Genomic DNA, 12,991 nt, shown 5'->3' with positions numbered 1-12,991 from the left:
AATCACATATCATTTCTCTTTGGCCACTCCGAGACCTTCGTAAACACTACTCTTGCTTTTTGTCCTTTGCCGATAATACGGTTTGCTTCCTGTCATTTCTATATATTCATCAGCCAGTGGAAAGATTTCATGGAAAGAAAACAATAAAAGGTTAATGAGCATTATAACACGTTATTAGAAAAGCTGTCAATTCACACTGAGGAATTAGATTATTTTTATACACTTATAGTTATGCTTCGGTGCTCTATGACCAATACACCCTGCACAGATTAAGGCCAAAAGAGGCTATGTGCTCAAAAATCAGAGTTAACAAGATTCTCATTTAGACAACAGACTTAATCCAAAATAACAAAGGAACTTCAGAATTGCTCCACACGAACTATTTTGAAAAGTCACACTGGAGTACTTCTTCTGTGCCAAATAATTTGATTTCTAGAACTAAATATCTGGGAATAAAGCCCATTACTGTTTTATTTCAATTTTTGGTTACAATAAACTTAAAATATTTTCCCCTTTATGACATATTGTACGTATTATATTGTACTTAAAAAAATATATTAAAATGATCTGTGTTGGGTACATTTGCCTTATAAAAGCCTGAAACGTATTTCCTCCTTAATACTGTTCTTGTTAACATTTTTGGAAAAATCCTTGAAACCCGTGAACATGAAATTAAACTCCTCGATAAGCCAGGTTTACAGAGGTGTCAGTGAACTTTGTCTTTGGTAGATCTCAGTCAACGCTTCACTTTTTTAAAAGTAAGTCACTTCCAGTTAGTGGAATGGCATAATTTAACTTCAGGCACTGCAAGCAGAACGTAGGCATCTCTCGTCTAAATGGGTGTTATATTCGGTACCTTTATAGTCAATAATGAAAAGGATTTGCCTACCTGCCTACAAAAAACTCTAAGAAAATGCTACATGACCATTATAGCATATGTAAGGTATTCTGGGATTAAATTTCTCACAAACCTATTGATCCTAAAGCCAAATTCATCTCTTGTCTATCTCAGTTGTCTCCTGCAAAAATACCTTACACATGGATGCAGCTGCTTCCGTCACCTCCATTTTAGCAATGTGAATAAAAGTCGGAAGTAGGACATCCCAACAGGTACTTACTAGAAGAAATTATGTTTTACATGCTGCAACCTTGTTGATAATCAATTGTTAAACTTGAGCTTTTTGTTTTTCCTTCAGGATAATCTCCAAATGAGGTGTTTCATGGAGCCTCTGCACCACATAGTTCAGGCTGTTGTGTCAAGAAAATTAGATTGCAGAAGTGAATGAAAGGTATCGGAACAAGGTTGTAAAAATAACCTCACTTCTGGTGTTTCTTGGTTGAACCGGGGATGCTTGACTCTGCAATTTTAATGTTTTTTCAAGATTTTATTGAATCTACTTACAAAGTAAGCCTATCTTTCTCATTTTAATCTTGCTTTCTATTAACCATAGCAATGTATACAGTCAGACTAGCTGATTGATCTCTCACCAGATGACTCATATTCAGCACTTAAAGCTGGACAAAACTGGACTGACTTTCCATTATTTCACTTTTTTCTTCGAGACTGATCTCATCTTATTATTGAAACCATATTCCTAACAACCACAGTAGGATTTGTACCTTACTTTTTAGGAGCTGGTTTTGCCTGTGAACGTTTTCTTCTGAGAGGATTCTTGATGAAGCTGTTATATTGCACATACTATCAGAGACAGACATTTTTGGTTTCAGGATGCCCTGTGCTTGGATCTCTTTGGATTCAGAGGCGCTTTTGGAGGGTTCTCTCTTTTTTGATGAGACATTGGTAGCAGCAGCGACCACCTTTCTGGATGCCGTATCTGGAAGAGAGTCAGAGGCTGTTGAGCTGCCCATGGTGCATTGCTTCTTCTGACTTCCCGACAGCATTTGTGTTCCTGGGAAAAACAGAAAACAACCCAAAATTCTATAACATGGGAACATTATTCTCATTCCTTTTGTCTTCATAATTTTTATTTCCTGCAAAACTGCTTTCAGTCATATATTTAAAAGTTGTAACTGATACAAATTTTATCCTTACTGCTGTACAGCTGTACCCCAACAAAATGTTAGTGATAGAAATAATCACAGAGGATACTCTTCAAAAAAATAAACTGCCATTCTGAATAATACAGATACAATCTGATGGGCAGCATGGAAGGAGTCAAGATACCTCTAAGGAAAAGATACACACACTATGTGTCTTTCTCCTGCCTCTTCTTCACTTGAGAGGAATATTTTAGGTTAGTTAAACCTAATCAAAACTATAATTACAGATGCAATGGTGGCTGTGATGAGACCTGAGGTCAAAGTGGTTTGGGGATCAGGGGTTCAACCTCTCCATAGTGGGGTGGCTACCTCAGAAGCATACCCCGCCTTCGATGTTACAGGCTCACTCGAGACCTAAAGATTTATGTAGCTGGAAATGACCAGTAGCTGCTAAAAACCTGTGAAAGAAGGCAACTGAAAGATTTGGGAGCTACAAGGGGAAAAAAACCTCCAAACCACCACAACTGTTTTCAGACCAAACCATAAAACCAAACAAACCAGGCAGGGGTTGTCCTGTTCTATATTCTGGACATAAGACATTTAATAAATGTCTTTCCTGCTAAACAATTTTAAAAGCAGCCATATAATTCCTTTCTCTGCTGACTCATTCTCAGCAGCTGCCTCTAAACTATTCTTTCCAGTGTCTTCATTGAGGAGAGAGGGAAGAATGGAAGTGTTGTTCTCCTTTGAACCAATCCATGAGAAAGGGTGAGATGGCACATCACGTTACACACTTCCTTATCTCACAGTCATTAAGTAAAATTAGATCCTGCAGCGCCGTGTGGGAAGTTCTCAGTTCACTTTCCCAATCCTTATTACACTCACAACAAGTAAGAAATAGTCTTTGCCACAAAATGATGCTCTCCTACACATTTTAGTGATCTGAAGGGCTCATGTTTCTTTTTCATCATCCTGTATTTCTGAGGAAATCAGAGGCATTAAGGTACAGCATCTAGTGATTTTCCCTAACCATGGAGATCAGAAAGCTTTTAACATCTTAAGTTTCTTTCTGTAATTGCCCATACATCGAGGAGGAGTCAGTTTCTCAGGGGATGCTCTACTGATGGATCCCTGAAGATCAGCATAAACAGAAAAATTAACTTTTTTCTAATTAACTTCATAGAGATAATCCCAGTCCTGAGCAATTTCACAGCCATACAGAAAATCTGGTCAAAGCAAGGAAGTGCACACAGAGCTCCCAGATTCTAGGCTAGCATCCAAGCTCTCCTTCTTTTCTCTGCTATAACTTATTTTTCTCCTTGCTTTTCACACATTGCAAATATTTGCCATATCTTTTGGCAAAACTTAGTTCTCTTCTCAGGTGAAAATACTCTCAAAAACTGGATAGACTCAACTCTGTGCGCACAGTTGGAGCTCATGCACATACAGTGGTCTGTTCCTTCATTCCCTGACTGATCCCATACCTGCAATTCCACACTGTGTTTCTACAAATGGGTTATGACATATAGAGGGAAAAAATATTGGGACAGATTAATGGGGTCATGCGCATCAAAGAGTTTTTGTGGGAGGAGGCAGAAACAAGCAGCACTGTAGGAGAAGATGAAGAAAGCAGCAGGTAGCATTAAGTAACTGCAGAGTGGCGGAGAAGGAAGTCTTTGCACAAAGGCAGCCAAGATACTAGAAGGATAGATGGAAAAAAAAAAAAAGGCAGCTAAGCCACAGAAAGAACTTGAATGGAAAACAGATTATCTCTTTAAATCATCTTTTAAATTCTAATAGTTTACTGGCCAGCAAAAAGCAGAGAGGAGAAGAAAGGTGAAAGGAGAAGAGTTTCTGCTCATCCAAGGCAGCATCACAGTAGGAGATAATTTGCTTTCATATCAAGAAATGGTCTGTGCAAAAAACGTGTGCTGTGAAGCCAAACAGCAGCTTCACTGAGACTTTCGGACTGCTTAAACCACTGTTGTTTCCCAAGAGAGGTTATTTCCTATGCCTGGGCATTGGTATCCAAAACTGCAGCACACATAGTCAGGGTGGTGAAAATGGTCTGCAAGGCAGCAGAATAAAACAGTGGAGACCAGAGCAAGCAAAGGGATTGTCTGTAAGTCAGATCTCTCTAACACCTTAGGAATATGGATCTGAACAAAAGAAAGAAGAGTTGCCTGGAGTATTCACAATCTATTTACTCCTAACTACCAAACTAGCTATTTGTGGATACTGGCTTCTAAGTGTAAGTACAGTCACCTTCAAGAACTGAGAATTAAGCCTTAGGAATTTTCTTACATATAGTGCAAAGGCAGACAGCCTTCGCTTGTCACTGCATCCCTTCCCTGCTAAAAGACATGTCATCAGTGGCCTTCTGCCCGTAAGGTCAGAGGAATCCCTACAAAGACAGGGATTAGGAAAGAAAAGGCATGAGCAAAACTAGGAATGGGATCTAAAATTAGGAAAAGGTGATGGCTGCTCATTAGCACCTTATGACAACAAAAGGAAGCCTAAGAATTTTAAAAAGCAAGGTTCCTTATGAAATTCCAATATAAAAACACTGCATCCTTTCTGCATGAGAAGTGTCTTCGTTAGATTTTGTACTAATACTAAATCTTAATCCTTATTAGAATCACAGTATAGTGGGGATTTTTTTCCTTTAGTTAATTAAGGCAATAAGAAAAGGTGCGTCTTGTTCTTGTCTAACATCGAAGGCAATCAGAATAATAACGGAGCCAATTTGCTGAATTCTTTCCTCTAACTCCCTCTTGAATTAACCTTTCAATTCAAAAGGTGCACCCAGGCGCAGTCAATCCCCAGGAAAACACAGAAAGCAAACCAGACATGGGCTCCAAAGAGCAACTCCCTCATCCTCAAAGCAGCTGTCAATTACCTTAACTAACGAATGCAGACGCAAATGATCTTTAGAAAAAAAGAAAAAGACAAAGGTACTTAAAGGTAAGATCAGAGAATTTCACTCTGTACATCCTGGATCCATTTTTAATACACTGTGTGGGGAATTAGGACTGTTACTCTCATTAAGACTATCTGGAATTGTGTATCTAAATCCCCACGCACCAAACTTGAAATATATATGCCCCGCTGAGAATAGCTAGAATTGCAACTGGATGACTAGCAATATATGTTTTTTCTATTATCCCAGCTGAAGAAAGAGTTTAAAACTAATGAGCAAAGACATGCAAGTGTAATGCTTTGGGAGATACAGGAGAACAAAACTCGAAGAAACAGAAAGCAGAATGACTCCGTTAATAAAATTCAGCGAATATAGATCCTAGTTGTAAAAGTTCAGCTGTCTATAGGAGAAAAAAATTAAGGAACAAAAGCATAATTACATTCAGAGAAAAGTCATTTTTGTCCCACGCAAGAAAGAAAAAGACCACGGCTCAATTTTTAAATAATGACTTAGTGAAAACCATATGATATTGGAGGAGTTAAAAATATTCTGTAAAACCAGGGATAGGTTTTCAAAAGCTCTTTTTAAAAAAGATTCCTTGATCTCTGAGTAGAATGAGTATATTGTTTTACTGTAAAGTATCTTTTTACATTTTCCTCCCTCTCCCTTCAGGGGGTTTTGCTAACAGGAAGTGACCCTGCATTACAGCAGGTTAAACTCGCCTTTCCTTGAAACATGGTCAGTTCAGGCAAACATACACTTTTCCATTGTTACTACTTTTTTCCCCCCCTTTTCACTTTACAACAGGATAATGCAGCCTTTCAGACTTCCATATAACACTCTTCCTTGCGTTTCAGTGTGGATTTTTGTCACTTCATGACAAAGTGCTCCTTTGAAATCGGCCAAAGCTCATTTTAACAGACGCAGCGCTACAAATCCTCCTTGACCACCAAGCAAGCCCGATGAGGCAGCCGGGGAAGGAGACACACGGGGTTGATTCACTGTGTGCCATTAATGAGATCAGACATCACCACTGTAGGTAGGCTTTACATTAGAGACCACCTGCTGGGGTTTTTTAAATTTAATAAAAGCCCCATGCCCTGGGATGCTGAGTTCTCCCAGACCTCCGTGGTGGGAACTGATGCTGCCAACACCCCAAGCAGAGAGGAGCAGCAATTAACGTTCCTTAAATGTAAGAAACTTCTACCTTCTTCAAGATTTAGACCCAGGCATATGCAGGCGTAGATTGTACAGAGCCCACACATGCCTCAAGCAGGCGAGCAGCAATCCATAATCCAAACCAAGACTCCGTTCTCCTGACGACAAAGAGTGATGACTCAATTCTTATCATGAATCAAGTATTACCACTCCTAAGCCATACGATCTTAGATGTAAGTAAACAGACCGCATCGTTTCAACAGCCGGGTAACACAGAAAAATGAAAACACTGAGAGCAATGACAATATTATTAGTTATTTCAGTGTTTGTCAGAAGATAGGATGGATAATTTATTGTTTAGATCACTGCTGAGGAAAAGATATCACTTTTAATCAGCCAACAAGCTGCTGTCAGCAAGGAGTGCTACAAAATTCAGATGTTTTTACTAAAATTTCTGACCAGCTGTGAGACCTATGGCCCTACCTGTCTTTTGATGTTTGTCAAATGACTCTTTTGCAAGAGGCCATGTCAAGCACTGCTCAGCATTAGCACCCATGGAAATTATCCAAATCACAAAAAAGCCTGAGTGTAATGTAGCTCTACCTAGGCTCCCTAATCAAAATCTATTGGATTTGCCTTTCAATAAAAACCTGGGGCTGGATCCTGAAAAACAGGGCTGGGCCACGTCCTGAGCTCCCTTCTCAGAACTGTCAAGACCCAAAGTTGAGGCAACTTTGCAAGGCTGAACAGAGAGAATCATCCAGACTGTTACTCCCGATTAACATGTCATTGTACCTCTACTAATGCTTCTTCAAACAGCCCTGCCTGGTGAGGATAAGGCTTAATTATCTTGGCTATATCAATAACACCTCCAGCTAAATGTCTAGATTAAAAAATTATCTATAACAAAAAAGGTTGTTTTTTCTAGCTAGTTTTTCTTTTAAATGACATTGACGGCTGCGGACACATTTCATAGAAGGAAGATGAATTCTTTTTTTTGCAAAAGCAAATATTTGACTCTAGAAAGTTGTAACCATTTAAAAGATAAAGTTTATCAAGGGTACCTAAGAGCTATTAGGCTTCAAACCTACAATCAGTCCAATGTAGGAAGAGCCTCTTGATGTCAAGAAACAGCTTGTTTACAGAAGGCTTTTGGCAAAATTAGAGTGTAGTCCAACACTTGGCTTCAGAGGAAACAATCCTATAATGCAGCTAATCAACAGTACTGTCGTGGTCTAACCCCAGCTGGCAACTGAGCCCCACACAGCCGTTCGCTCACTCCCCCAGGGCAGGATGGTCATGGTTTAACCCCAGGCAGTGACTGCGCACCACACAGCTGCTCGCTCACTCCCCCCAGTGGAATGGGAAGAGAACCAGAAGAGTAAAAGTTAGAAAACTTGTAGGTTGAGATAAGGACCATTTAATAAGTAAAGCAAAAGCTGCACACATAAGCAAAGCAAAAGCAGGAATTAATTTCCCACTTCCCATGGGCAGGCATGTGTTCACCCATCCCAGGAAAGAAGAGCTCAGTCACATGTAATGGTTACTTGGGAAGACAAACACCATCACTCCAAATGTCCCTCCCCTTCCTCCTCCTTCCCCCGGCTTTATGTGCCGGGCACGATGCCATATGGGATGGAATATCCCTTTGGTCAGTTGGGGTCAGCTGTCCCGGCTCTGTCCCCTCCCAACTCCTTGTGCCTCCCAGCCTCCTCGCTGGTGGGGTGGGGTGAGGAGCAGGAAAGGCCTTTGTGTCAGCACTGCTCAGCAGTAACAAAAACATCCCTGGGTTATCAACACTGTTTCCAGCACAAATCCCAAACACAGTCCCATACCAGCTACTGTGAAGAAAATTAACTCCACTCCAGCCAAAACCAGCACAGGCACTTAACAATAAATCTCTCTACGATGATGGCCAATTTACTTTTTCAAAACATATTGCAAAAAATCTAAGCAATCATCTCTCTTGGTGTTAAATAAGGGAACACCACTTATTTCAGGGGGCTAATGGGTAGGAATGTGCTGCTCAGGACAAGATGTGACACACCAAATTGGACTGCGCATGGAGAGGCTTGGTGGAACAAGAGTTTAATTTGCAACGACTGCACCAGCAAAAAGGAAACGTTCCTGACTGGCACCTGCAGGAGATCATCTTACGGTCTGAATCATGAGAGTGTGTTATTACTGCAGAGTATTTTAGTGGTCAGAAAATAATCCACCCACATGACTCGATTTGACTGGTTGCACCAGTGAGTTCCCAGTACCCAGCTTGTTGAGAATAGTGTTTGTATATTTTGCTAACATTCTTCCCTCTTACCTCCTGTGTGCTGGGAAAGGATAAAAGTAAAATTATTCCCTCTTCATTAAACTTTTCATAATTTGGAGTCTGGTCAAGCACCTGGTAATTATTTTCTCATTGAAGATAATCAGTCTTCGATTTTAGACTCATGCCTTGAATCATCGTTTTTCTTGTCATGGCTTTTTGGCCATGCTGTACCAAAGCTGTATCTTTAACAAACCCAACACTACCAGGCAACTGGTCCTTAGACTGAGAGGATCTCTGAGAGGATCATATTGTTAAGAACCATGGAAATGGTTATTGAAAATACTTTGAAATTTGCTGCTTTTTAGACATTGTCTGTAACATTCACGGAACAAAATCTCAGTTAGACATCCATGTTTACATTCTAAGGATGACATGCTGGAAGCTATCAGGTGCTATTGTAATGACTCAAGGAGTAATCTGATGCAGTGTGACTTTAAAAAAATTACTCGGGATGATCCAGAACATTTAAATGGTGATTTGCAGTGTAAGAAATGCATCGGCCACTTGGTATTCTCATCATGTCAAAGACACCTAGTTGTTCAGCTCGTTCTGATAATTTACCGCGGCCAGATTGAGCCAAGTGCTCATTTCACAGACTGCAAAAGAGTTGCTCCTAGTTTAACCCACGTGTGAACAAGGGGAAAATGAGGCCCCTTACTCCACTGGCATAATTCAGTCACTGAACCCACGCAGCCCATCTCTTCCTCTTAATCATTACTTCCAGTATTCAGTCCTCCACTGCTTGCCCTGAATGCTAACGAGTGACTTACCCCCTTCAGAGTCTTTCACTTCCAATTGTCTCACATTTTTACCAGCTCTGACAGCTCAAAATAGAAATGTCCACCCTGAACAAGATGGAAAACAGTGAAAAAATTGAACTCTCAACATTCACGTGCCAAAACTAATTTGGACCTTTAGTGGACATTATGATTATCTGTGGGAAAATAATTCTAATTTATCAGTTTCACTCAAAATGTTGTCCTTAACATCATTAACATGGCAGACACCCCTGTCTTCCAGGCAAACAATGGCCTTTCTATCCAACAGGTTCCTTGCTATTCTCCATGGTAAAAACAGAGCCTTAAATCTGTGAAATTCATGCTTCCTGAAGGTGGGGAGCTCTTTCAGCTCCACTCAAGTTTTTATGTGCATGCCCTTAAACACGTGAAAAAAAACTCCAAACAAACCCCCACACAAAACCAAATGAAAAACAACTCCCACCCCCACCTATTCATGGCTGCTTGTTTCCTAAAACAGCAGAGAAATTGTTAAACAATAAGCTCCATGGGAAAACAGGAGTGTTGTGCTCACAGCCAGGGTCACTGCGACATCGCACTGCCACCGCTGTAAGCCAGCCTAGGGGCAGCTTTGGCTTACACAACCTTGAGCACCATCTCTCCCTCTTTCATCTGTTGCCTGGGACCTCCAATGGTGGCTGCGTATCCATAGGACAGGGCAGGAGCTGCCCTTCTCAGTCCTGCAGTTTTCCTAAATTAGTGGCATAAGAAAGAATATCTTTCCACACTGATCCCTTGGCTTCTCCTTTTACACCCGATGAGCATCATCACCCCTTCCTTTGTCACACCAAGTGATGGAGAAACTGGCAGCAGGCATTTGAAACGAGGAGCAGAGCTCAAGGGGTTGGTACTCCATAAGCAGAAAAGGGCCTTCAGGGAAGAGGAGGCATCCCCTTCCTTTTAAAACTAATTTAAAAACTCTAAGGTAAGGAGAGGTAACTCTTACTGCCCATCACACAGGTTGGGGGCTGTCTCAAACAATGGCAGCATCTTCCAGAGTCACTCATAACTGACGACTGACAATTCCTCACCGAGTTTTCCACATCTGTAAGGGCTGAGTCCCCAGTTTCTCAGCATCGGATACAGTACATGAAGGTCACACTGCAGTGTGACACAGACCCAATGACACAAAACGTCTAGACTAAGGAAAATTGACAACCTCCTCCATTTTAAATTTATACCAGATGAAGTGAAACATCAAAGGAACTCCTTTTAATGGGCTTTTTGGCATGTGGTCCTTTGTTCTTAACAAGTCGGCACCAGCTGCTGTGTCCATAATGCCAAGTCAGTAATGTCCCCGGCCAGATTCTCGGCTGGTGTAAATCAGTGTCACTCCTCTGAAGGCAGATATTGCTATTGGTTGACATTAGCTGAAGATTTGGCTCCTCATGCTTAGCAGGTGCAAGCTAAAGTAAAATCTTCTGTGCCATATTTCCCATTTATCCTGTCTTCACCATCACTATTGCCGTACACATTCCCAGGCTGGAGAGTTAATTAGCATCAGCTGCAGCTGCTCAAGTTTCTATACAATAAATTCCATATTGTAAGGAACAGCTTTTGCCTAATTATATCTTGTACATGTGTGTGTATATATATATATGTATGTATTTCACACACACACACTAACCTTGTACTCTGGGTTACTGCATGGTGACTTTCCCATAAACAGAACTGAGGTGAGAACACCAGATTGGCCACATTCATTCATCACAACATTTCAAATACTATTTAGTAATTGAAAGCAAATACTACTAATAGTCCTCACTCTTAAGGCTGCCTGCATTAGCCCATCCTGATTACCATGATTATATATTTATTTAAAGGTGTCCTACAAATATTTTCTTGATATACAAACATCTCAAAAAACAGGGGCTTTTCAATGTGTATTTAAAATTAAAACATTCTTTTTCTTTGCAGGTAGCAGCGTATTGAAATATTGAAATCCCACAGCATATTGAAATCCCACAGCTGTTCTGTTTATATATATAGACATGCACAGAAAAAAAATAACTCTTGAAACAAATTAAAGTCTAGTTATTTACTCCGTAGCAAACATGCTGCTGGCTTCAGCACTTGTTAATAAAGGAACTTATCTCCTTGATTAAGAAGGAAACAGAAGCCTATAATCATTAGGGGCCATTCAACACCCCAAAAGCCCAGATCCCATCTCAGTTTTCCTCATCCACAGTCTTGAGTTGTTTTAATTACGTAAATTATTCTTTCAAGTCACCTGCAGTTCTCTTTGGGAAAAGTATAAGCAATTGCAGTATCAGCTCTCTGATGTGCCTTGTTCACTGATTTAGGGTTCTTCCCTTCTCGTGTGCTTCATTCTTGAATTCTGCAGAAGGGACACCAGCAGCTGCAGCCTCCCCTCCCCACCCCAGGACACCTTCTGTGCCCAGGCTGGCTCCCAGCATCCACACTTACTGCCACCCACGTTCACAACCGTCACTACTACATCGTATTCACCTTCCACTGATGCCTCACACATACCTCATAATCCCAATTTCCCTACCTCTGGGTAGTTTACATATGAGTATGATTCACGAGATACCCTTTTCTCATCTGCCCCCTGCTCCTTCTCACGCCAAGCGCTGCATCCTCCGAATCTTCTGTACCTCGACGTAGGGCTGCGGGAGCCAGCGCAACACCTACCATCCAAACCGGATTTACATTTCTCTCCACCTCAGCTGTTCTTCCTTAATAACTCTGCACAGCAGTTTTGGGCACGACAACAAAAGAAAAAACAAAAGTGTAGGCGCTATGAGAGTTGAAGCATTAGCAGAAATTATTCCGGTTTATGACATAGCTGGGATTTGTGAAGGTGCTCAGGCATCAAGACATTTCTGATTATCTATGCTTAAACAGATAAATTTAGAAGTTGGCATTTATAATCTTTCGTAGTGAAGTGATGATATTGTTTAATCAAAATGAATTTAAAGCTGGTCTATTTTCTTCTCTTTGCCCCTTTTTAATAATGCAGCATAGATCCCAGCAGGCAATACATTGTAAAAGATGGATGGAAAGCAAGATATTCAAGTGCAATATATTCTTCATGAAAAGTAGGTGAGAAATTAAGATTACAAATGCTCCTGTCTTCAGCAGAAACAAGACTAATCTTTTCATTTTTAACTTACCTTGTATTTATGAGACATCAGGTACAGACAGTAAAGGAAATTGCAGCACTCACTTAAAAGCAGCGTTAGCAAGTTCTGACAGCTTGTTAAAAGCCATGTCCAAAGTCCAGGTGATGCCCATGGATCACCTGTGACAAGGACCTCATGGAGCTTGGCCTGGGCTTACCCTGACTCGTATCTCTCAGAGGTGGGTTGCATGGCTCTTAGTGGGGACATTTCACATTAACAGGAACACGTTCCTTAAGTTCTCCACAGGATCTACGTGCTGGCTACTGATTAAAAATAAACACAATTATGTTCTACAATTCTACGTCCTCCCACAATTCAAGTCTGACTTCATGCATAGCATGGATTTTCCAGTGCTTACAGTCCAATTTCTTGCCAGATAATGGAAATAAAGTACCCAGAACAATGGAGCCAGTGGAAGGTGCAGTCCATAGCAGTGAAATCACAAGATCATATTCCATCCTTGGTACGCTATAGCATGAAACATGGCTTTGAATGCTGAGTCTGAGAAATTTTGATGTCTAAGTATAATTACTGCCCATGAGCATAGCCCAAGACTTACATTTCATTAATATTCCTAAAATATCATTTCATAAGCGGCACATTGTGGAAATATACACCCCAGGAGATTATCTGGACCAGCATC

The 12,991-nt window shown here is 40.7% G+C and overlaps 1 protein-coding gene across 1 annotated transcript in view; it reads right to left on the bottom strand.

Moving 5' to 3' along the window:
* Positions 1-12,991, bottom strand: part of LOC104509825 (chromosome unknown open reading frame, human C10orf90) — a 67,567-nt gene that overhangs the window by 15,215 nt on the left and 39,361 nt on the right. The window contains exon 4 of the mRNA XM_010151888.1: positions 1,626-1,910. Within this exon, the coding sequence (XP_010150190.1) occupies positions 1,626-1,910 (285 nt within the window). The remainder of the gene's footprint in view (positions 1-1,625; positions 1,911-12,991) is intronic.

This window comes from Eurypyga helias, unplaced genomic scaffold (assembly GCF_000690775.1).
Source record: "Eurypyga helias isolate BGI_N326 unplaced genomic scaffold, ASM69077v1 scaffold16135, whole genome shotgun sequence".
NCBI lineage: Eukaryota > Metazoa > Chordata > Aves > Eurypygiformes > Eurypygidae > Eurypyga > Eurypyga helias.
The sequence above is the reverse complement of the archived record's forward strand: the minus strand, read 5'-3'. Positions and strand labels throughout refer to the sequence as shown.